The sequence below is a fragment of the Sapajus apella genome, unplaced genomic scaffold, assembly GCF_009761245.1.
Source record: "Sapajus apella isolate SASKATOON/1434 unplaced genomic scaffold, GSC_monkey_1.0 scaffold30, whole genome shotgun sequence".
Classification (NCBI taxonomy): Eukaryota; Metazoa; Chordata; class Mammalia; order Primates; family Cebidae; genus Sapajus; species Sapajus apella.
Genome location: NW_022436970.1, coordinates 4,672,838 through 4,698,911, shown reverse-complemented (window position 1 = coordinate 4,698,911; position 26,074 = coordinate 4,672,838). Strand labels below are relative to the sequence as shown.

At 37.0% G+C, this 26,074-nt stretch overlaps 1 protein-coding gene across 5 annotated transcripts in view; it reads right to left on the bottom strand.

Moving 5' to 3' along the window:
- Positions 1-422: 422 nt before the first annotated feature.
- Positions 423-26,074, bottom strand: part of MALT1 (MALT1 paracaspase) — a 79,491-nt gene continuing 53,839 nt past the window's right edge. For 4 of the 5 annotated variants that reach the window (XM_032293603.1, XM_032293606.1, XM_032293604.1 and 1 more), the window contains 7 exons: positions 19,493-19,670; positions 18,630-18,704; positions 17,717-17,844; positions 10,917-11,066; positions 7,777-7,934; positions 6,222-6,347; positions 423-3,996 (listed from right to left, as the gene is read on the bottom strand). In XM_032293603.1, the coding sequence (XP_032149494.1) occupies positions 3,559-3,996; positions 6,222-6,347; positions 7,777-7,934; positions 10,917-11,066; positions 17,717-17,844; positions 18,630-18,704; positions 19,493-19,670 (1,253 nt within the window). In that variant the 3' untranslated portion in view covers positions 423-3,558. The remainder of the gene's footprint in view (positions 3,997-6,221; positions 6,348-7,776; positions 7,935-10,916; positions 11,067-17,716; positions 17,845-18,629; positions 18,705-19,492; positions 19,671-26,074) is intronic. The other variant, XM_032293605.1, reaches the window with a different exon arrangement.

Genomic DNA, 26,074 nt, shown 5'->3' with positions numbered 1-26,074 from the left:
CTGGAGTGCAGTGGATAATCTCAGCTCACTGCAACCTCCATCTCCTAGGTTCAAACAATTCCCCTGTCTCAGCCTCCCTAGTAGCTGGGATTACAGGTGTGTGCCACCAGACCCATCTAATTTTTTTGTATTTTTAGTAGAGGCAGGGTTTTGCTATCTTGGCCAGGGTGGTCTCAAACTCCTGGGTTCAAATGATCCACCTGCCTTGGCCTCCCAAACTGCATTACAGACTTGAGCCACCACACCCAGTGTGAAACTGCAATTTTAAATTCAGTTCCTCACACTAGCTATTATTTCAATTGCTCAACACCCCCACGAGGCTAAAGTCTATCACACCGATAGTGTAGATACCAAGCATCCCATCACAGGAAGTTCACTGGATAGTGCTGCTCTGTAGTAACCACAGCTGGGCACCTGCATGTTTATTATGAGATCTCTCTATTCTAGAGGCAAACTCCTTATCAGATACATGATTCTTCAAAAATTTTTCTCCCATTCTGAGGATATCTTCACCTTCTTAATGGTGTCCTTTAAGGTGCTCAAGTTAGTTTTGATGAAGTCCCATTTATCTATTGTTTTCCTTTGTTGCTTGTGCTTTTGGTGTTGTATCTAAGAAACCATTCCTAAGCCCAACACCACAAAGATCTACTTCTGTTTTTGCTCTTATACTCAGGTCTATGATCCATTCTGAATTAGAATTTGTAACGGGGTAGGAGGTAGGGATCCTTTTGCTATGCATGTAGCTACCAGTTGTCCCAGCACTGCTTATTGAAAAGACAACTCTTTCTCTATTGAATGGTATTAGCATCCTTGTTGAAAAGAAAATGATCAGAAATATACAAGTTTATTTCTGGATGTTCAGTTCCACTCCTTTGATCAATATGTCTATCCATATGCCTACATTGTCTTACTGTAGTTTTGTAGCACATTTTGAAATTGTCAAGTCTTCCAACTTTGTTCTTTTCCAAGATTTTTTGGCTATTCTGGGTCCCCTGCATTTCCATATCAACTTTATCAGTTTGTCAATTTCTGCAAAAAATACAGTTAGGATTTTGATAGGAATTGTGTTGAATCTGTAGACTAATTTGGGCAGCACTGCCATCTTACCTATATTAACTCTTTCAATCCATAAACATGGGTGTCATTCCATTTATGGATCTTAATTTCTCTAAACATTTTGTAATTTTATTCTTCTTGATGCTACTGTATATAGGATGTCCTTATTCTCGTTTTCAGAATGTTTGTTGTTAGTATAGCTATAAAACTGATTTTTGTATATTTGATCTTGTATTCTGCAACCTGTTGAACTCATTTATTACTTTACGGGTTCCTTAGCATTTTCTATGTACAAATATTTATGAACTGTGAATACATATAGTTTCACCTCTTTTGCAGTATAGACAGCTTTTCTTTTTCTTGCCTAATTGCTCTGGCTAGAACCTCAAGTACAATACTGAATAGAAGTAGTGTGAGTGAGCATCCTTGTTCTTATTCCCAATCTTAAGGGGAAAACATGGAGCGTTTAGTCTATCACCATGAAGTATGATGTTAGGTGTGGGCTTTTCATAGATGTTGTATTTATCATATCTAGGAAGATTCCTTTTATTCCTAGTTTGTTGAGTGTTTTTATCTTGAAAGGGTTTTGGATTTTATCCAGTGCTGTTTCTGTCTCTCTTAAGACAATCTATGTGGGGTTTGTGCTTGATTAAATCTGGTACAGTTGATCCTCATTATTCACGGTTATGTATTCGTCAATTTACCAACTTGCTTAAATTTATTTATAACCCTCAAATTGATATTTGTGACACTTTTGTGGTCATTTGTGGATATGTGTAAATAGGTGAAAAAATTGAGTCACTCAATTCACACGTTCCCAGCTGAGGATGAACAAGATGATGCTCTGCCTTCCTGTTTCAGCCTCATAGAGAAATAACTGGAGGATGGAAATGGCAGGGGTAATTCAGTGTAGTATAAGAAGCTCTGGTTCTGGGGTCAGCTGGACAGGGTTTGAATTTCAGTTCTGGCACATGTTTTAGTGGGGTGTGTCAGGTATGTCACTTAACACTTCTGATACCTCACTGTGACTTCTGTAAAACAGAATCTGCTAGAATGAAGCGTTTTAAGAATTCAAGCTCATAATTTGCATTACATAAGCATATGTATACACACACAAACACACATTCTCCTAAAAGCAGTCGTTCCATATTTAATTCAGTGTTGGAGAATATTTTGTAGAACATAATTACTGTGAATGAGAACTGACTGTATATTAGCTTATTATTATTATTATTTTTTTTTACATGTTGAACCAACCTTGAATTCCTGGGATAAATTCCACTTGGTCATGATGTATAATCCTTTTTATATGTTGCTAGATTCAGTTTGCTAGTATTTTGTTAATGTTTTTATGTTTGTATTAATAAGGAATATTGGCTTATAGTTTTCTTGTGATGTCTAGTCTGGTATCAGGGTAATACTGATCTCATAGAATAAGTTGGGAAGTGTTCTACTTTAGAAAGACTTTGTAAAAAAAAAAAAAATTAGTACTAATTTTAATGTTTGGTAGAATTCAGCAGGGAAGCCATCTAGGCCTGGGATTTTCTTTGTGAGACTTCTAACATTACAAATTCAGTATTTTTCCTTGTTAGTGCCAATTGTATTTTTAACCAACTTTTCGGGAAAACCAGAAATGATAAGAATATTATCTCATTAGGCCAGTAAATTTCAAGAAGAAAACACATATTATCAAGGAAGATGCTAAATATCTGGAAAATTCAGCGAGGCTGCTATGAAAATTAACCATTATATCTTGATTCTTAGCCTCTGCTAGATCTAGCTTTAACAAACATTTTGTTATTTCTCATGTGGTTTCATAATCTTATGAACAAGAAATTTCAGCCTGTTCTACATCAGATTTATATACAAACCTCTTAAGTAAAACTTGCAGCAAACTCCTATAATCCAAAACTAAAGTTTGTACATTCCTTAATACATAGATATGTATCTCTCTCTACTTATATATATATATATATATATATAAATATATTTCACTCTATCTACAAAAATAACACTTATCTCAGAAGCTGTCAGGAAGGCAGTGTGTAGTGGAAACAGTGGAATAGAATTCTGGTGCCAGCTCTAACTTAGATAAAATGCCTTTATGTGTTTCTCCCATTGAAGAAATTAGGTTATGCCTGGTGATCAGCAAGGTTCTTTTTGGTATTAAAAATACAATGACTTATTCTACAATAATGCTATTCCCATTGCTCTTACTTCAGAGTGGTCACAATGAAAATATTTTGCATATACATATAAACATACCCCCGAACTTCAATTGTACAGAACTAATCAACCCATTCACAAAATCTTAGAAGAGGAAGTCTGTGATTAAATAATATAATTCCAACATTTCAAAGTCCTGAAGTTTGCTATGAAACAGTTTCTACTATTCTTTCTCTACATATACAGATTTGCCTTTTCACAATGTCTCACTTTATGTTAAGTACAGTACTATTTCACATGAGGCATCTATAATTATGTAAACCTTCAAAAATGAGGTCATTTTTCAGAAATTCTGAGCCTGTCAGAGAAACTAAATGGTATTTCATCAGTTGTCTCTACTGGCACATTACTTCTACTAAAATGACATGCAGAATGGTGAGCAAAACTTGAAATAAATGCATCTGGAGTCCGGCTGCAGTGACAGCTATCTGCTGGCGTAACATTACTTGGATCACCAGGATGTGAATGGTAAACACCATGGAATGGGTCTTGCAATGAGTGATAATGCCCTGCTCCTCCTGAGGTGGTGGCAGAACTCTGGTAAGGACCATTAGACATAAGACAAGTTTGAAAGCAAGTCTTCCTTCCCAAACCTCGATGCATGTCTAATTTAGCAATGAGAGGTTTCCCAACATTCACCTCCTGCTTGTCCTCTACAGTATCTTCCAATCCTGAGTACTGATACGATAAACATACTGTGAAGACTAGATGTTCCTGCAAAGGCAAAAAAAAATCTGGTTTATTATTGGCATCAACAGGAAATATATAGTAATCTGAAAAAATATTATTCATTCCCCCACACCACACATCCACTTGCTCTCCTATCCCAGGTTCCACATCCTCAAGGCATCCTTTTTATCTCCCCTAAACTGAGAAACACCAGCTCTCATCACCTTCCTCTTCCTTCATGCAATACTTACAACAAATTTAGTAGAATTTCTAATTCTTACTATTGTTGGTAGTCAAAATGAAGGAGACCTGATATTCCAGATGAACAGTGAAAACATATTTTCCAAGCAGTGTGGCTTAGGAAACTTATCCTTCCCTATTATTAGAGATGGGGAATTATCCTTTAATTAAAAAAATGAACTGGGCCGGGTGTGGTGGCTCAAGCCTATAATCTATAATTCCACCACTTTGGGAGGACGAGGCAGGTGGATCATTTGAAGTTAGTTAGGAGTTCAAGACCAGGCTGGCCAATGTGGTGAAACCCCGTCGCTACTAAAAGTACAAAAAATTAACTGGGCATGGTAGTGTGTACCTGTAGTCCCAGCTACTTGGGAGGCTGAGGCGTAAGAGTCGCTTGAGTCCAGGAGGTAGAGGTTGCAGTGAGCCAAGACGCCACTGCTGCACTCAAGCCTAGTGACAGAGTGAGACACCATCTAAAAACAACTTTTTATTTTTTGAGACAGAGTCTTGCTCTGTCACCAGGTTGGAGTGCAGTGGTACAATCTCAGCTCACTGCAACCTCTGCCTCCCGGGTTCAAGCGATTCTCCTGCCTCAGCCTCCCGAGTAGCTGGGACTACGGGCTTCGCCAACATGGCAGGCTAATTTTTTGTATTTTTAGTAGAGACGGGATTTCACCATGTAGGCCAGGATGGTCTCGATCTCTTGACCTCGTGATCCACCTGCCTCAGCCTCCCAAAGTGCTGGGATTAAAGGCATGAGCCACTGTGCCTGGCCCCAAAACAACTGGTCTTATGCCAGTTTTATAAAAAAAAAAAAAGCTTAAGCTGTTTTTAAAGTATTATAATCTGTAATCATAGGTGGAAAATATAACTGAATCAGATAACGGGCTAACTTTTTAAGAGAAGAAAGGATTTTAAGTAGATGAGCTCTAAACAGCATTACAACAGGTTTATGTGTGTAATTCTTAATCATGCCCATTCCATTTCCTGAGTTTTGGCTGATACAGTTGTAAACAAATTAAAATCTCAATTTTTGCAAAGAAAAGCTTTCATTACAACATTCAACATGCAGAACTAGCTTCTCATTTGTAAGTCAACTAGAAATAAAAAAATTGAAATTCCAATTCTAATTTGCTATATATTTAGTTATAGAACTAGGAAATGATTACTTGAAAATCTCAACATATTTAAAAGTAGAATATGGAGCCGGGCATAGTGGCTCACATCTGTAACCTGAGTGCTTTGGGAGTCCAAGAAGGGAGGATTCCTGAGGCCAGGAGTTCAAGTTTGGCTTGGGCACCATAGTGAGAGCCCTTCTTTACGAAAAATTTAAAAAAATTAGTGTGGTGGCTCATGCCTGCAGACTCAGCTGCTTGAAAACCTAGGGTGGCAGGATTGTCTGAGACCAGGAGTCTGCAGTTACAGTATGCTATCTTCGTGCCACTGCACTCCAGACTGGGTGACAGAGTAAGACCCTGTCTCTAAAAAAAGAAGAATATGCTTTAGGCTGGTTGCAGTGGCTCACGCCTGTAATCCCAGCACTTTGGGAGGCTGAGGCAGGCGGACCACCAAGTCAGGAGTTCGAGAGCAGCCTGACCAACATGGTGAAACCCCGTCTCTACTAAAAATACAAAAATTAGCTGGGGCTTGTGGTGCACGCCTGTAATCCCAGCTACTTGGGAGGCTGAGGCAGGAGAATCACTTGAACCCAGGAGGCGGAGGTTTCAGTGGGTTGAGATCGCGCCACTGCGCTCCACCCTGGGCAACAGAGCAAGACTCTGTCTTAAAAAAAAGAAAAAGAATATGCTCTATGTTCCTAATTTTTCAGCAATATGGAGGGTAAGCACGAATAAAGTCCTCTGCCCACCGTCAGAAACAGAATATAAAAAGGGTCACTGATAGGACCTTCAGTAGATTGGTTATCTCTAGTTTAATACTCGATAAGGCAGCATATCTATGGTCTATGCCAAAATAAATTTCCAGTTTTGTAAAGTTCTCCATTAGAAGCTATCAACAGAAAAGGTAGTAACCTTTAATTTTTGCAGTGAACTGAGTCTGGTATAGAGGCAATGCTTGGGAAGATCCTTTGATACCAAGTAGCTGCCAGTTTCTTCAGGAGTGCCTTTATTTGCATCTTTTGGATCAATATCTAGGTCCTGTAAAAGAAAAATCAGTGACAGTTAATAAAATCAGTGAAAGCCACAATATAATCTAGCACATATGACGTCTTAACTGATACTGTTCTCTCATGAATTTTGGCCTCTTGTGAATTTTGGTAAGCCCAAAATTATTTATCCAAGACTAAATGAAAACAACAATCTATGGTTATAATAGGAATTCTCAACTCTGTACTAAGCCATTTAAAAAGTAAAAGTGAGCTCTGAAAGAGTTTCAAATGACTCCTAGAAATGCTTCTTGGGCTACTCAAGTTTCCTCTTAAGCAGAGAGTGTCCCATTATTGTTTGATGCTTGGATTCTCTCCTCTTAATCATCACTTTTGGGAAGGTGCAGAGAAATTTATATAATTAGAATATTTAAGAAAGATAAATAAGCAGACTTTTCCTTTTCCTTTTTTTTTTTTTTGAGATGGAGTTTCACTCATGTTACCCAGGCTGGAGTGCAATGGCGCAATCTCAGCTCACCGCAACCTCCACCTCCTGGGTTCAGGCAATTCTCCTGCCTCAGCCTCCTGAGTAGCTGGGATTACAGGCACGCACCACCATGTCCAGCTAATTTTTTGTATTTTTAGTAGAGACGGAGTTTCACCATGTTGACCAGGATGGTCTCGATCTCTTGACCTGGTGATCCACCCGCCTCGGCCTCCCAAAGTGCTGGGATTACAGGCTTGAGCCACCGCGCCCGGCCGACTTTTCCTTTTTCTTTAGAGCCAACCCCAAGGCCAAGAGGGTTCTGCTCCTCTTGTGAGAAGCCCACAGGGCTCCCCCTTGCTCAACACCCCAGGAAGCCTATCTGGGCTCTGTGCTGCTGAGGCTAGAGGTGTAGGGTGGCCACTGAATTCTGGGGTTTGGTGCTAGACCATGTACTCTCACATGAAGCAATACCCTCCACAAAGCCTCTATCAGTAATAAAAGTGATATTCTGGGTTTCTGCGGGTCTTACTCCTTGCTTGCATCTCAGTTTGTCACACTCATGTAGGAAACAGGGGTACTATTTACTGGCTTCTTTAGACTAATGTAAAATAAATATCATACCTAAATGTTTGAAAAGAATAGAACTAGATTTCTATTATTCCAGTGATCATAACTTGACAAGACTTAAAAACTATTGTTTCCAATATAAGTTATAACTGTTTAAAAGGAAGTTATTCTTGACATATTTATAGCACATTTTATTCCTTCACATTTGTTATCCTGTTTAAGATATGAGAAATTAAAGGCATCTTTCTTAAGTAAACTTTAGACATTTCTAAATCTGATAAGCTTTTTGGCCATTAGTAAATATTATGACCAGTGTTACTAAACTATGAACAAATATACACACTTATATATCAATATGCATATTTCCTATATGTTTAATAAGTGAATTTGTCACTGTATTTTAAATAAGAGAAAAAGAGAGACTCACAAGTGGGAAATCAGTAACGTAGGCATCACACATTATTATCTCCGGTGGTCTGTAAACTATACTTGTATAGATTATCATGACATTGGAAAACTCAGCTGCAAATCCTAATTGAATCTGAACACCACAGTCAAACTTAAGACACATACTTTCTGGAAGTTCTGAAAAAGAACAAATAAGAATAACTTTGGTAGATTTCCTGATAAGAGGCACATATTTATGAAAGAGAATATGGTTAGCCTTTCTTTTGCTTAAAAACATGAATCATATTGTTTAAACACACATTTTTAAACACACATTTAAAAAAAATAAAGCTCAATACTCTGCTGGCCAAACAAAATCTTTCATTTACCATTTGCTCATAGTTCTTACCCATCTGTATATATAATTTTTATTGTGGCAATCAAAAATATGCATACAATTATAGACATATTTTCACTGTTGCCTCAGTTTGTATGACCAGACTACATTTTTTTGAGATGGAGTCTCGCTCTGTTGCCAGGCTGAAGTGCAGTGGTGTGATCTTGGTTCATGGCAACCTCTGACTCCCTGGCTCAAGCGATTCTCCTGCCTCAGCCTCCCTAATAGCTGGGATTACAGGCACATGGCACCAGGCCCAGCTAATTTTTGTATTTTTAGTAGAGATGGGGTTTCACCATGCTGGCCAGGATGGTCTCGAACTCCTGACCTTGTGATCTGCCTGCACTGGCCTCCCAAAGTGCTGGGATTATAGGTGTGAGCCACCACGCCTGGCCCAGGACCAGAATTTTTAATAAAGCACAATGTCACTGAAAGGCCACACTGTAGTTTAACAATTCTGTTAACTCTTGAATTATAATACTTCCAGGTTTTATTGTTTTTCTATCATAGTTAATATTTGTTTGTGTATATGTAATGCTTTAAGATTGTTAGATATAGCTATGTGATTGTTCCTTTACATATGGGACAAATTATTTTCAATTTACAGGGAATATAAAGTTTTACCATAACACATCCAAAACAGTATTAATAACTTTTAAAATATTTGTCTAACTTGATGGGATTAAAAAGTAGAAAGATATAGTTTTAATTATTCCATAATTACTTAAATTAGCCATTTTTAAGATTTTTCTCAGTATACTTCTAGGAGTGTGGATTATTGAATTTGCATCATTTGCTTGCTTACTGAGGAGAGTCTTAATGTTTTTTCCTCTTACCTTTTTGTATGAGCTCTTTATTATTAAAAAATATTTAAAAACTACCTACTTAATTAAATTTGTTACAAATACTTTTTTTTTTTTTTTTTTTTTGAGATGGAGTCTCGCTCTGTCACCAAGCTGGAGTGTGGTGCTGTGATCTCAGCTCACTGCAACCTCTGTCTCTTGGGTTCAAGTGATTCTCCTGCCTCAGCTGCCTTGGTAGCTGCAACTACAGGTGCATGTCACCACATCCAGCTAATTTTTTTGTATTTTTAGTAGAGATAGTGTTTTACTATGTTGGCCAGGATGGTCTTGATCTTCTGACCTCGTGATCCTCCCACCTCAGCCCCACAAAGTGCTGGGATTACACCATGCCTGACCTGTTACAAATACTTTCTCTGACCTTTTCGTTTCATGAGGTTTTGTTTACTGTTGATCTTTACCGCTATAATTTTGTTATTGTTTGTTGTTTAGATCTTTTATAGAGAAAAGACAATTTCAATTAATTCTCCAGTTATCTGGAATGGTGAGATATTTATAGCATTTTACATTTTAATGTGCTTTAATATGTTAATTTACCAAAAATATATATTGGAGAACAATTTCTTTTCTTTTTTTTTTTTAAGACAGTTTTGCTCTTGCTGCCCAGGCTGGAGTGCAATGGTGCGAGCTTGGCTTACTGTAACCTCTAACTCCTGTGTTCAAGCGATTCTCCTGGCTCAGTAACCAGAGTAACTGCAATTACAGGTGCTCAGCTAATTTTTCTGTTTTTAGTAGACAGGGAGTTTCACCATGTTGGCCAGGCTGGTCTCGAACCCCTGACCTCAGGTGATGCACCCATCTCGGCCTCCCAAAGTGCTGGGATTACAGGTGTGAGCCACCAAGCCTGGCCAAGAACAAAAATTATTGTAAAAATAAAGATATTTTATGGAACTTCAATAAATACAATTATAAGAGACTCACAGAATAGATACTTGGACTCAGAAAATCCAAAATATTTCAATCAGTAATTTAAACATATTTTTTCAGTAAGCCATATACAGTTACCCAGAGGTAATTAAGCTACAGATTGATTTTCACCTCATTTTCTCTGTTGATCAACCTACTGATCAAGTGTCCAAGAAAGGATGCTGAGTTATATTAATAATCACAAGTACAGAGGACTTGCTGAGTGCCATGCTCATTTCTACCTGTGCACTCATTCAATCCCAATAACCTCTGAAGCAGGTACTATTTACTTTCTTTTTGAGATGGAGTCATGTTCTGTTACCCAGACTGGAGTGCAGTGGCACAGTCTCTGCTCACTGCACTGCAACCTCTACCTCCAAGGTTCAAGTGATTCTCTTGCATCAGTGCCTAGTAGCTGGGATTATAGGAACAAACCACCAAGCCCTGCTAACTTTTTGTGTTTTTAGTAGAGACAAGGTTTTGCCATGTTGCCCAGGCTGGTCTTGAACTCCTGACCTCAGGTGATCCACCTGCCTCAGCCTCCCAAAGTGCTAGGATTACAGGTGTGAGTCACCACACCCGGTCTGAAGCAGATACTATTTCTTATTCACATGTTATAGATAACACATTCATAGAGTGGTAGAGACTGGGTCAGAACCCAAATCCATGATTTTTGACAGCTACACACTTTAACAGGTCACAATACAGGAGAATCTAAGGGATTGTGTATTAGACAAATGGAAAATTAACCTATTTTTAAAATAGAAAAATTTTTAAATGGTCATTTTAATTTTACCAATAATGAAAATAATGGCCTAAAGAATTTGATATTTCCAACATCAAATAAACCAGTGTAATATCCATAATTGAAACATCTGTTTGGTTTGAGATTTGCCTAGCAGGCCAAAATATTTTCACTGTAAAACTGGGAGGAAAGTTAGTTATTCAGAAGAAAAAAAACTATACGATTTAACATAAGTATATTATAGATGAAACAAAAAACAGACTTTACCATACCATGAGCCTTGGCCCACTGTAGATTCCGCACCAGAGATTCTGCAGAATATTCTGTTCCCTGTATTGGATCAGTAAGTGCTCTCTTCTCAGATAAACTACTTCGAATCTCTAGAGCCTGTTTGCCTTTGGTAAGGTGACACTTACCCATATCTAAAAGATATGAAAAGAAATATTATTTTTTTGAGATGGAATCTCGCTCTGTCACCCAACCCAATCTGGAGTGCAGTGGTATGATCTCAGCTCACTGCAACCTCTGCCTCCTGGGTTCAGGCAATTCTCTGCCTCAGCCTCCCAAATAGCTGGGATTACAGGTGCCTGCCACCATGCCTGCCTAGTTTTTTGTATTTTTAGTCTTAAACTCCTGACCTCATGATCCACCTGCCTCTGCCTCCCAAAGTGTTGGAAACACCATGTTTGGCCAATACTATTTTTAAGACCACCAATTCTTATGTTTTAAATATTTAGGCTAAGAACTATCCTATGTTATCAGGTTACATTCTCAGTATCATTTATTCACTCAACAAATATTTCCTGAGCACCTACTATGTGCTAGACATAGCAGGCATGTTTTAATTTTTACTTGTGTAGGTATTCCTAAATAGTATATGCCAATGTTTTACATTTTTGAATTCAACAAAAATGTTACATGTATGTCTTTGTAATGTGCCATTTTCCTTCAACATGTTTTAGATACAGACTAATGTATATGGATACACATCAGTTTAAATTTAGAACTATCATTCTTTGTTATAGTTTATCTTACTTCTGTCTACTATGTTATAAATTAACAATAGTAAGGTTCTTTTAAAAAAAGAGAGACAAAAATATACAGTGATCCAGAACAAAGTCTAAGTTAAATCAACCTGTTAGGGGTTAAAAGGAGACACCAAGTATTGTAAAAGTACATTAAAATTAGTATTTGTTGGAGAAGAAAAGACATAAAAAGGAAAATGAGCCAAATCAAAAAATTAGATGGTAAAAACAAATACAAAAAAATAACAAATGCAAATGAACTTAATTTACTCATTAAAAGACTCAGATTGGATTTTAAACAATTTGCTATATGATGCCTCCAAAAGCTACAGTAAAGCAGAATGATGACATGAAACGTTTGAAAGCAAAAGTGTAAAAAATAACATATTAGGTCAGCAAAAAGGAAGCTGGTATGGCTCCATTATGATACAAAAAGACAAAAAGCATTATTTGGAATGGAGGCATCACTACATAATAATAAAATGTTCAATGCAGTAAGAAAATATAAGCATTTAAAGCACAATAAGATAGTCATGTATGAAGTAAAAATTGCCATAATTACAAGAAAAATTCAGTAAATTGAGAGATTTCAACATCTCTCTCAATTATTGATCAAAAAGAGAATCAGCAGAAATACAGAACTGAACAAAACAAAAATTAATACGCCAAACGTAATGGGCATACATAGAACTCTACAATCAGTTACTATAAAAAATATCAATTTTTCTCAAGTACACATGCAAAATTGACAAAATTTCATCTTTTACTTGGCCATAATGAAAACTCATAAATTTCAAAGCATGGCAACTAGACAGACTTTATTCGATCACAAAGCAATTAAGGTAGAAATAAAAACCAAAAAGCTAAATAAAAATTCCTGCCATGTTTGAAAATTAAAGACAGTATTATATAACTTAAAGGTCAAGGAAAAAGTAGAAATTAAAAAATCTAAACTTGTAGGATGTGATGAAAGTGATGTTTGAAGAGAGGCCTAGAAACTTAAATTGGAAAAAACAGGCTAAAAGTGAACGAACTATTTATGATGTTAGAAAAAGATTAAATACAAGGCAAGACACAAATAAACAGAAGTTAATGATACAGAAAACAATAAAAAAGTAGAAATCAACAGAGCCGAAGATTGGCTCTTCAATACAAAATAGCACAATGGGCCAAAGCTGGCAATAAAGGAAAAAGGAAAGCAGGTACAAGTAACGCTGATGAAAAGGGGTGCATAACTACAGAGAAAGCGGACATTGAAGAATACCATTAGAAATAGGGGCAACTAAATGACAACAAATCTGAAAACTGCCCAAATTCCTAGGAAAATATAACTTATCAAAATTGACTCAAAAAGGAAATGAAAAGCCTACATGGTAAAAGAAATATTCAAGATATTAAAGCAGTAGTTAAAAATCTTCTACCAAAAACAAAACAAAACAAAAATCCTAAACTGGTTTATGGGCAAGTTCTCCCATAAACGTTAGGAAACAGATCATAATTTACACAAAATTTCCCAGTAAACAACAGGGTATACTTCTGTATGAGACTTCTCCAGAGAAGCAGTGTGTGTCTACGTGCGTGTGTGTGTGTGTGTGTGTGTGTGTGTGTGTGTGTGTGTGTACACATAGAGGGAGAGTGAGAAGAGGAGATTCACTTAAGGTATTGGTTCATGAAATTGTGGCGGTGCAAGTCTGAAATCTGCAGGGCAGGCAGGCAGGGTGGGGAGCAGAGAAGAGTTGTAGTCTGAGCCCTAAAGGCAGGCTGCTGGCAATCTCCTTGCTTGTGGGAGGTCAGTCTTTGCTCCAGTAAGGCCTTCAGCTAACTGGATGATGCCCATCCACACTATGGAGGGCAATCTGCTTTACTCAAAGTCCATCAATTTAAACTTTAATCTCGTCCAGAATAACGGTGGATCCATCACATCTTGAATAATCTAAATAACTAAATAAATGAAATATCTAAATAACTAAATAATTTAAATAAATAAACTAAATACCTTGGCACTGAGGCCTGGCAAAAGTTGACATAAAATCAACCATCACAACCTCCATCTCATTCTACAAGGCCAGCATAACAATGATACTCCATATGCCACTGATACTGCTAACACTGATACCACTAAATACTAATTTTTTTTTCTCATAAAATTAAACCAAATACTATAAGAAAGTAAAATTACAGGCCCATTTCCCATATGAAAATTCTAAACAAAATGATAGCAAATTAAATCTAGTAGTGTATTAAAAATATATCCCAATGAAAATGATTTATCTCAAGTTGGATTAATGTTAGACTATCCATTAATTTAACTCACCACATTAAGAAACTGAAAAAGAAACATCCTATCATCTTCTTCATAGCTGCAGAAAAACCATTTAATCTTGTTCAACATTTATTCATAATAAAAATTTTCAAAAAAATTAGGTGAAGACAACTTCCCAAACTCAATAAACAGTATTAATAAAAAACTTACAATATTATTCCAAATGTGAAAATATTAGCAGTATTCCCTTTAAAGTCAGAAACAAGACAAGGATGCCCACAACTACCACTTCTATTTCCATAGTGTCTTAGAGGTCCTAGCTAGTATCATATTAAGAACCCAGATAACATTCCTCTAAATCAATAGGCCAAAAAAAAAAAAAAAAAAAAAAAAAGAATCCCACACAGTAGAAAAATGGACAAATGACATGAACAGATGTTTCACATAAGATATACATATAGCTATTAAAAATAACAATGTTCAGTATCACTAGTGGTTAGGGAAAACCAAATCAAGACCACATGAGAAACTATTTAACATGTGACTGGCAAAAATATAAAAGTCTGACTTTCAAGTGATGGATAGAGTACAGATTCACGTTATCTTTTGCTGGCTGAGGGGAGTGGGGTAAATGTGAACTCGGCAACCACTTTACAAAACTGTCTGGCATTCCCTCTTAAAATTGAATACTGTCACACCCTATGACCCAGCAATTCCAAGTCCTAGAATTACACTGCAAAGAAATTCTTGCATACATATTCCAGGAGACATATACAAGACTGTTACAATAGCACTGTTCACAACAGCAAAAACCCGCAACTAGCTCAAATGCTCACCAACAGGTGAGTAGTTGAAAAAAACTGTAGTATGTTTGCATAATAGAATATTACATAGTAGATAAAATGAAAAAACTACAGTCATGCAACAATGTGGATCAATCTTAGCAAAATAATAACTAGAAAAATTCTAGTCCCAAAAGACTACATACAGCATAATACTGTTTTATAAAGTTAAAAGCAAACTTTTTTGGGGTGTATATATAAACTCAAAAAAACTAAGAAGAAAAAGGAATGTAAGTTTAGAATGGTGGTTATCATGCAGTGGGAGAAGGGAAGAGGGTTTCTATAATTAAATGTAGATTACTATCAAGGTCCTATATTCATACTGAATATCCACACACAATAAAAACAAAAGTATATTCAATACTTCTAATAATGCTGTCCTGTATAACACAAAATAAAAATCGGGGGTTACAGACTGATGGCTGCAGCTTTATAACAACCAATTTATCTCATATTTTGTTTTCCTAGCACACAGTTGAAATTGGTAAAAGGGCTGGCCAATGGTGGGTCACACCTCTAATCCCAGCATTTTGGGAAGCTGAGTTGGGTGGATCAGTTGAGGCCAGGAGTTCAAGATAAGCCTGGCCAACATGGCGAAACCCTGTCTCTACCAAAAATACAAAAAATTAGCTAGGCATGGTGGTGCATGCTGAGAGTCCCAGTTACTGGACTTGGGAGGTTGAGGCCAAAGAATCATTTGAACCTGGGAGGCAGAGGCTGCAGTAAGCCAAGGTTGTGCCACTGCACTCTAGCCCGAGTGACAGAGTGAGACTGTCTCAAAAAAACTAAAAAGAAATCAATAACATGTTTATTTTCCCCTTCGACTGCTTGGCTTATAAACTCTGAATACATTTTTCCCTCTTTTTTTTTGAGACAAGGGTTTGCTCTGTCGCACATGCTGGAGAGCAGTGGCATGATCATACTTACTACTGTCTCAAACTCCCAGGCTCAAGCAATCCCACCTAAGCCTGGCTAATTTTTAAAATTTTTATAGAGATGGGAGTCTCACAATGTTGCCTAGGCTGGTCTCAAACTTCTGTGCTCGTGATTCTCCTGCCTCAGCCTCCCCAACTGCTGGAATTACAGGCATGAGCCACTGCACCTGGCCCGAATTTAATTGAGATGGGGTCTTGCTGTGTTGCCCAGACTGGTCTTGAACTCCTGGGCTCAAATAATCCTCCTACCTCGACCTCCAAAAGTGCTGGGATTACAGGTGTGAGCCACATGCCCAGCCACAGAATAATTTTTAACTAATCCAGAAGATCCAAAGGGAGAAGCAGCGAAGTTTTGTTTCAAAGTTGAATGACTTGTGAAAAATTTTGCACAACTACTTTTTGCTCTTTGCTACTAAGACAGGGGTCAGACATAAAGCACACAAAACTTAAAATAAGGCCTGGATTTAACCATATTATTTATCATGATATATCATTGCACAAAAGAAGTAAGTAAATCATGATATTATTAGGCCTTTACTTATTTTGTACGATGAGTTGGCCATTCCCCACGAAGGGCACAGTGTGGACAGCACTAACTGAGTGTGCTCTGTGTACACTGCAGTGTGGTCTTGCCTGGGCAACTGCAGTTAAGCAGACATGGTGGAACTGAAAAAGATCAGCAAAAAGCAAAATTTTCCTAAGACTATAAGAAGTTCAAATATCCTCACAGCATATATCAAGATGCCATTCATTGCTATGACAATTTAGTAAATATCATATATGGGTGAGCATGGGGCTTACAGTTAAAATTATACTTAAAAATGAAATTGAAATAAAATACTTTAGAGTTTCTGGAGCACCTTACTGGATCTCAGTTTGAATATAACTGACATAATCCAAAAGTTTTCTTTTTAAGCAGCAGAACTTTTTCTTCAAATGTGAACTTAAGCAGCCCAACGTATAAACAAAAGTAGAACTTCTCTGGCTGAAGCAGGAGGGTGGCAGGAAGTCCAATATTATGTTGGTTATGTTAAATGCAAAGGCGGCTAAGTCAAGTGATATAACTAAAATAGCTACACAGATAAAAACATGAACATAAATATGGCTGACAGTGGTCAAACAACTTATACCCAAACTGCCATCACTGGGAACATCCATGAAAACTCCATTTTCTAGTGGTGCTAGTTTGTAAAAGAATTACCTTCTTAATGTTTTTTATTTTATTTTGGAGACAGAGTCTCGCTATGTTGCCCAGATGGCTCGTCTTGAATTCCTGGCCTTAAGTGATCTTCCTGCCATGGCTTCCCAAAGTGCTGAAATTACAGCTTGAGGACCATGCCTGGCCAAGGTACCTTCTTTTTGCTATGGCTTATAAAATGTTTTTTTTTCAAAAAACACAGTCCAATCTGTCGATATAATAGGTACTTATTCAGCATCTGACATGTTCATAGCATTATACCAGCAAGCAGGGAAAGAACAGATAGAAGATGTGGCATTAGACTCCCCTAGGATCACATCCTTAAATCATGATTTTAAAACTACTAAGTTCATAAAGGATAAAAATGAACTCAGCTTTTCCCAGCAGTGTGTAAACATTTCTGCAAAGTGTTCTCTCCCTCATCCTGGGAGAGACTGATCACTGGACAACTCTTCACCACCCCTCCACACCCCCTACCCAAAATAAGATTTGCTAGCACCAAGGTACTGGGCATAGAAACAAAGTAGAGCTCTAAGGGTTCAACTTCATTTCGTGACTGTGCTTGGGCTTAGCCTTGTAGTCTACATAATGCTGCACAGATGGTGGAGAGCTATGTCAACACGGAAGGAAAGACGACATCAAATAGCAAGAGTGTTGTGGAAAGTTATATTAATATAAAAATTGTTGTATAAAGTAGATACTAATTCTAAATCCACACAACAACAGTAAGAATAAAACAATCACCAGAGAGGGAACCCTGAATAGGTATATCTCCTCCTTTTTCTGAGTAGTTTTCTCTTTTTATTTACCTTCTGCAACTTCATCCAGTAACACGGTAATTTTCTTCTCTTCTAATAATCTATCTTTTAAAAATTTCATAAAAATTCCATTTGCCAATCCAGAATGCTGGATTTCAAAAGCTTCTGCTCCTTGACACCTTAAAAACAGAAAAAGACATTAAACCAGGCACAGAAAGGCAGATACTGTATGTTCTTGATTATATGTGGATGCTAATAAAAATGAACTCGGAGAAGCAGCCAGCAGAATTGTTACCAGAGGCTGGGGCGTGGGAACAGTGGGGGGAATGTTTCTCAGGAGGAAAAAATGGTAAGTATTTGAGGTGATATGTTAACTAACTTGATTCAATCATTCCACATTGAATATGTACATCACAGCATATCTTTGTATCCCATAAACATATACAATTATAACTTGTCAATATCAAAAATCATTTTTAAATAAGAAAACATTAGAAAACACTTGCCACATGGAACTTCTGTATACACTGATGAGCCTCATTTTCTCTTCTGTCTCTCACATGACATCGGTAATTGAATAATTAAGCTTTAAGCAGGAACTATATGCTTTTGGCTAAATAGTAAGATACCAAGATATGGAATGCAAAGTCAACGATTTAAAATTTTCTACAAAGAATATCGAGGAGGTAAATTTATGCCTACATGTTGATAGGTATTTTCTAGGCCTCTAATCTATAATCAAAAAGACCTCGGGAGCCAGGCACAGTGGCAAATGCCTGTAGTCCCTGCAACTCAGAAGTCTGAGACAGGAGGATCATTTGAGCCCAGGAGCAGCGAGCTATGACTGTGCCTCTGCACTCCAGCCTGGGTGACAGGGTAAGATCCCTGCTCCTAAAAAGCAACAACAAACAAAAAGACATCAAAGAATGAAGGAATCTTTAACATAAATATAAAAGTTTCTTACGTGGCATATCCAAACACAATATTGGCAGTGACTTTTAGTGCATCCAAGATTGGAATAGTATCATCGTAGTCATTTCTGTTTAAGGGAGGCAGAGAAGAACAGAAATATGAAAAGTTAAAGGGCGTTCTTAAAAGTATAAATAATGAGAAAATACAACACTATTTTAGAATACATAATTTAAAATTATAGATCTAAAATTTTTCATCTAGGTAGCCATGTATCTACCAAAAATAACCCAGGACTCCTAAACTATTAAGACAGCAGACAGTCATATTTTTTCTTATTAGCTTTAAAACGAGTTGCATTTGAACTCTGGCACTGAATTTTGATTGGTAAATGCTGAGCAAGCAAAAAATAGTTAAATCTAGAAGAACAGTCATTGGTTCTATTCCTTAGTAAGGCAATGGCAGACAAATGGGATCCAAACCTCCAAACATCTGCTTCAGCTACTCATTCTGTGTCTGCAAGACCAGAAGTCCTAACTCCATGGGTGTTGGTTTCATTAATTCCTATTTTAGTATATGTGCTGCCAAAGCAAGCACGGTTTCATTAATTCCTGAGGGAATAACTATAGTGATTATTAAAGACATTTGAAGACATTCTGGAGCGTTGAATCCCCTGTAGTATGAGTAAATGCCCATGCCAGTTAGTTCATTTGTATTCTATAGCAATAGGAAGAATTAAAAAAATTAGATCTACATGGAGTAAATGAACATATTTTCCTTTAGTTTTGTTCTTCCAGTTTCAATGTACAAACCAAAATTCATAAAGGCAAATGGCTGTTAGCATTTCACAGGTTTCTCTAGTTTGTCAACGTTGATATTTAACTCCCAACAATTATTAATAAAGATTAGAAAATTTACCTTTTCCTACACATATCCAACAAGAACACATTAAGTCCAGTTTCTTTTTCTTGCATCAATTTTAGTATATTTTGCACACACAGACAATTTTCAGACCTATATGGATTTGGAGCATCAACAGGGACCATGAAACTGTTCCCAAAATTTTCATAACCATGTCCTGCATAATACAACAACCCTAAAAAGAGGAAAAATAAGAGAGGTGGATGTCAATTCTAAATGTACTCTGAACATACAGACTACTTAACTTTTTGAAAAACCCATGATTTTGATTTTCTTCAAGTTGACGTGAGCATATGTAAGAAATATCCAATTATAAATAGACAATGTTTAAAATTATTGGCAAAGAGCCAGGTGCAATGGCTCACACCTATAATCCCAGCACTTTGGGAGGCCCAGGCGGGCAGATAACCTGAGGTCAAGGGTTTGAGATCAGCCTGGCCAACATGGTGAAACCCCATCTCTCCTAAAAACACAAAAATTGGCTAGGCGTGGTGGCGGGCACCTGTAATCCCAGCTACTAGGGTGGCTGAGGCAGGAGAATTACTTGAACCTGGGAGGCGGAGGTTGCTGTGAGCCAAGATCATGCCGCTGCACTCCAGCCTGGGTGACAGGGCAAGACTCTGTCTCAAAAAAAAAAATAAAATAAAAAAAATAAAAAATAAAAAAATTATCACCAATAGTCTGCCCTTAAACTTTGTGTTTTAAGACAATATTAGAATGCTGTCTGAAGTATATCCTAATTTATAAAATATATTTGTAACCAACGGTATAATATAAAATACAATTTTATTTCATGATATATAAAAAAGAATGCAGCTAGGATTTCTGTCCTGACGCCATGAAGCTAGGGTTCTGTTAGGGCAGACACAGTCTTAGGTTTATTTGTGAATTCCTGGCACACAGCAGGAGCTTAGTAAGCATTAAATGGAGGAACACACACAATTCAGATGAACAACAACTGCAATATAAAGTCAAGAAACTCTGCAGGTATTACCATCAACGTTAGTTAAGCATTATAAAAATATAAATGTAGATTTATAACCAGAGATGGGAAATCTGATTTCACAGATTACTATTTTTTCTTTTTGCTATGAGATATAAATATCATTAATCTTCCATCTAGAGTCTTTTGAATTAATCTAAAATTTGGGACAGTTTAAGGACTCAATAGACGAATCAGATTTCCTGAGAATTGATACTATAAAAACTAACCCAAACAACTCAATGTGTTCTTCAAAAGAAATTTGTTTTGGCTGTAACAAATAACAAAAATCAGTCTGAACTTCTTTATAAAAATACCGGACAGAAATACCTTTGAAGATATACTCCTCTCTGCTTATAATCTCTAGAGCTCATTAATTTTACTCTCTCAATATGCCGGATATGATGATTTCTTTACACGGTATTTTAAAGCAAATAGTAAAAGGCATTTAGATAGGGAACCAGAAATAGCTAATCCGTTGTAATTACAGCCCCAACTCCTAGCAGAGAATGTGGCTTTGAGAATTAAACACCATTTGCTTCATGTGGTCCTAGAGGACAAAATCCAGGTCTACTTTTTTCGAATTTCTATTAAAATAGGAAAAATGGTTCTTTGAAATACACCATTTCAGCTAAAATGAGAAAATGGATATACCCATTTACCAAGTGTGGATTTATACCATTGCTCATGTGCACACTGGAAGTTATCATGTAGCACTGAGGGAAACAAAGACAAAGATTCATGCATGGACATTCACGCATGCTCATGTTATCAAGCAACAATGAAAGTCATCATATAATTAAATGCCATAAATCATGTTGTGGGACAACAATGTATGTATGAAATGAGTAAAGTACAGAGAGGAGTATCAATATGAAGTGAAACAACAGGGGATGGTCTGAAGGGAGAGAATGGCTAGAATTTAGAAAGGCAGAGAGAGAGAGCAATGTAGATTATGGGCAGGAGAACAGAAATAAACATGGAATGGACCTGGAATGAAAGCTAGCAGAAAAGAGACTAGCCTAGCAAGAAACTACATTACTGCTATGAATGAAAATAAGAGTGCACACATAGGAAATTTTAAAAAGGAGTGCACAGATAGGGTTTTAAAAATAATGACCAAAGGAATGGATTTATTTTAACAAACCAAGAAGATCTGGTAAGTGAAAAGACAACCCACACAAGGAGAAAATATTTGCAAATCATTTATCTGCTAAGGAAAGCTTGTATCCAGAATAAAGAACTCTTCCACTAATCAATAAAAAGACTAATGACTCGATTTAAAACTAGTCAAAGGATCTGATGCTTCTCCAAAGAGGATATACAAATGACAAATATGTATATGAAAAGATGCTCAACATCATTAGCCACTAGTGAGATGCAAATCCAAGCCATTTCACACTCACCAGAATGGCTACAATAAAAAAGACTGACAAGAACAAGTGTTGGCAAGGATGTAGAGAAATTGGAACCCTCATTCATTTCTGGTGGCACAAATGTAAAATGGTGTAGGAACTTTGGAAAGACTCTCGTAGTTCCTCAAAAAGTTAAATATAAAACTGCCATATGACCCCGTAGTTTCACTCCCAGGTACACAGTGAAGAAAACTGGAAACTATGTCCACATAAGAATGTGTATACAAACGTTCATAGCAGTATTATTCATAATGTCCAAAAATATCTGAGATGATAAATGGATAAAATATAGTGGAATCATATAATGTAATATTATCTAGTCCTAAAATAATGAAGTTCTAGTTCATGCTACAATATAAATGAACTTTGAAAACATTATGCAAAGGGAAAGAAGCCAGACATAAAAGGCCACATATTGGGTGATTCCATTTATATGAATGTCCAGAATAGGCAAATCCACAGAAACAAAATAGATTTATGGTTGCCAGGGGCTGCAGTAAGGAGGAATGGGAGCGACTGCTAATGGATACCCCTGTTTCTTTTTGGGGTGATGGAAATCTTCTGAAGTTAGGTAGTGATGACTGATATCCAACTTTGTGAACGTACTGAAATCATTAAATTACACACTTTAAAAAGAGTACAATTTATACTCAAGTATTCAAAATATAACTCTATTTTCCATCAGGCTCTTTACTGCTTCAAGAGCAAGATAAACTTATTTTTAACCTCCACAACATTGCTCAAGTCACTCTATCTATTTTCTATCTACCCAAACCATAACCAGTCCTCAGGGGTTATTTCCAAAGTTCAGAATCCTTGGCAACTTTCTACTTGGTTTGTGGCTTTCTAACACACTTCAATCCCTACCTTGAAATGCTGTAGCAGCACTTTCTGACAATCACATACTGGCTTTTCCTGATATCGTAGAGTCCTAAGTCTACTTAGTTTTTCTGATAAGAAATCATCATAATGACACTCATCTTTTACATTTGTACAGTCTGAGTATCTCTTACCTGAAATGTTTGGGACCAGAAGTGTTTTGGATTTTTAGATTAGAGATAACCCGTATAACATTTTCTTGGTTTTCAAAGGACTTTCATACACACAATCTAATTTTAATCTATATAACAGCTTTAAATACTTTCCACTCTTATAGAAAAAATTATATAGATTAAATGATTTGCTTAAAATCACAGTTGATGTATGTTTCAACTCCATATGTAGTGTTTTTTCTCATAGTAGTAAGGGAGTATAATTTTCTTAGGGGGACAGATCATTATCTTTATGCACTATTATTTCCCTTAGTACATAGCATGCATTCTCCTTATCTGGACTATGGATGTAACAGGAAGAACTCAGTAAATACTTACTGAATTGCATTAAATTAATGCAAACCAATCAAGACAGTGTCTGATCTGGAGTTCTCTTTTCAGGGGTCTGACTTTCAGTAGAAATGGTGTCATTTCAACAACTGGTATTGCTTCGAAACAGCTGACCAGCAAGCCTGGGTGCTGGCTCCCTCGTGTCTGGTAACGTATCTGGCTTTACCAAGACTTGATTGGGTGATGATATAAATGCGGAGAAGCCTTAGTTTCCATTCATCCAGGGAAAAGCTGAATGTTGTTCCCTGACATTAATGCCACATGCCCAGCCCTGCCACTGCTGAATAAAATTACGGCATTTAACACCAAAATATTTTTTTTCTCTTTCCTAAAATGTCTTATGAAAAGTATAACTATTTTGTATTGAAGTCTGCAACCAAATTATATTCAGGGGAATTAAGTACTTCTGTGTAAAATAAACTAGTCCAAATCATTAAAATTTTTTTATTATTTATTTGAGACAGGGTCTTGCTCTGTTACCCAGACTGGAGTGCAGCAGTGTGATCATGGTTCACTGCAGCTTCGACCTCCCAGGCTCAAGCTATCCTCCCACCTTAGCCTCCCAAGTAGCTGGGACCACAGGCATGTGCCACCATGTGTGGCTAATTTTTAAATTTTTTTGTAGAGGTGAAGTCTCACTGTATTGTCTAGGCTGGTCTCGAACTCCTGGGCTCAAGCAACCCTCCCACCTTAGTTTCCCAGAGTGTTAGGGTTATAGGTGTGAGCCACTGTGCCTGGCTCAAATCATTTTTTTTAAAAAAAAAAAACTCCATCCTAGCTAGCACTGCTTATTTAATTAACTATCCCATTAATCAAGAATAGAGAAGAAAATAGGTTTTTTTTTTTTTTTTTTTTTTTTTTTTACAAATGTCAATAACATTGTAGAAATATAACATTGTTAGAAATATAATTCAGCAAGTTGGATCTTTGGGGAGTTTTATTTCTTGGGAGCATGATTCAAGAATACAGTCACAGGTATTTACTTTTGTCTACAGAGAAAATAATCATTTAAATGAAAAAACTTTTCCACTCAAGTGAACACGCGCTCCACCTAGCACAGTGAGTGGTTGATGAGCCACCCCAGCAGGCTTACACAGCACTGATTATGTACCAGGCACGATTCCAAGAAAGCTCACGGGTTATACTGCCCTACACAATCCTCATGACAAGGCAGGTAATATTAACTTTCCTCTTTTACAGATGGGAAAAGTGAGACATGAAGAGGTTTAAAAGCTCACCTAAACTGAAATGCCTAGTAAGTGACAGAACCAAAATACGGATGCAGGCCAGCCTCACCACTGTGCTAGATGATACTGTCTCTAAAATCTACTGCTGGCTTTTTAGGTAACTTTACTCTCAGACAATGTAAAATGTCAGTGTACTGGTTTTTCAATGTTCTGCTACACTATAGTTTTAAACCACCTCCTATTTTTCCTCCAAAAACACACACACACACACACACACACACACCCACCTTAGGTAGACCCTTAATATACAGAAACTGATTAAAGCCGGGTTTCTCTAATTGAGGCCTCAAGTATAATGCTACCTAGTCGAAATCTGCAACCTAAAGATGAAAAGGTGCTTGAATTTCTTTAATAAACTGACAGGAAATGACAATAATAACAGGTACAATACTTTGAGCATTTTTCATGTGCCAGGCACAGGGATAATTATTTTATCCTGTAAAATCTCATTAATTTAGTTCTATCCATTTTGTAGATTCCTTTTGGCTTAGAAAAGTTAAAGAACCACGGTCAACAACTAATCAGCAGAAAGCCAAAGCTTCAAACCAAGGCTAGCTACTCTAAGGCCCACTGCTTAACCACTGAGCTTTGTGAACTGAACAACTGCTCCACTGCAGGCTGCATAACACTTCTGCCATATTCTGAATAGACTCCTTTAATGTTCTTCTGCACAAAAGCACAGCTAAGATGCGGCAAGCAATGAAAACAGAAAGGCATTGGGGGATACATCAGGCCAAAGGGTTACTCTTTATCCTAGCCATCTATACAATGTAACTAGAAATCTTTTTCTTTATATAGCTGTAAGGACATGTAGTGTCAGTCAGTTACTTCTGGTTTTGGTTCCTGTTTTTTATGTTTACATATGTTTAAAATGGAATTATTTTCTGTTCTGTTGCAATTTTTATTTCTTCGACAAACCTGCATGGCAATATAACATAAAAAGGCACGAACTCAAGTTCCTCTGTTCTCCATATCTAAAGCTGTTCGTGCTGAAATTCCTGTTAACTCTGCCTTCCATTTTCCCTCACAGCCCTCAAGTACTGCGTCTCCTGGGAGTATCAACTAGAGGTAAAGGCATAGTCCAAAAGAAAAACTAAAGGTTTCTTAATGACAAGCCCTAAACCCTCAAGTCTCTACCACACTTACATTTAGTGTAGATGTGTCTGATGTTTGGAAAATTAACAATACTTCAAAATATAATGCAGCCACCCTGTTAAGACATGAATCAGTAGGATTTAAAAGTTTTCTAGCTTTCTTAAGCTGACATTTTGCTTTAACATGCCTCTTTATTTTGTACTCCAAGATGATGTTTTTATATTGGGGCAAAGCTTCATCCCAAACTGTAATCTTGTCACAAGTTTTAATATTTCTGGTTCTCTACTTCACAGGGTCAACTAAAGAATTTGTTTTTGTATTTTTGAGACACAGTCTCACTCTGTTGCCCAGGCTGGAGTGCAGTGGTGCGATCTCGGCTCATTGTAACCTCTCCCTCCCAGGTTTGAGTGATTCTCCTGCCTCAGCCTCCTGAGTAGCTGGGATTACAGGCACCCACC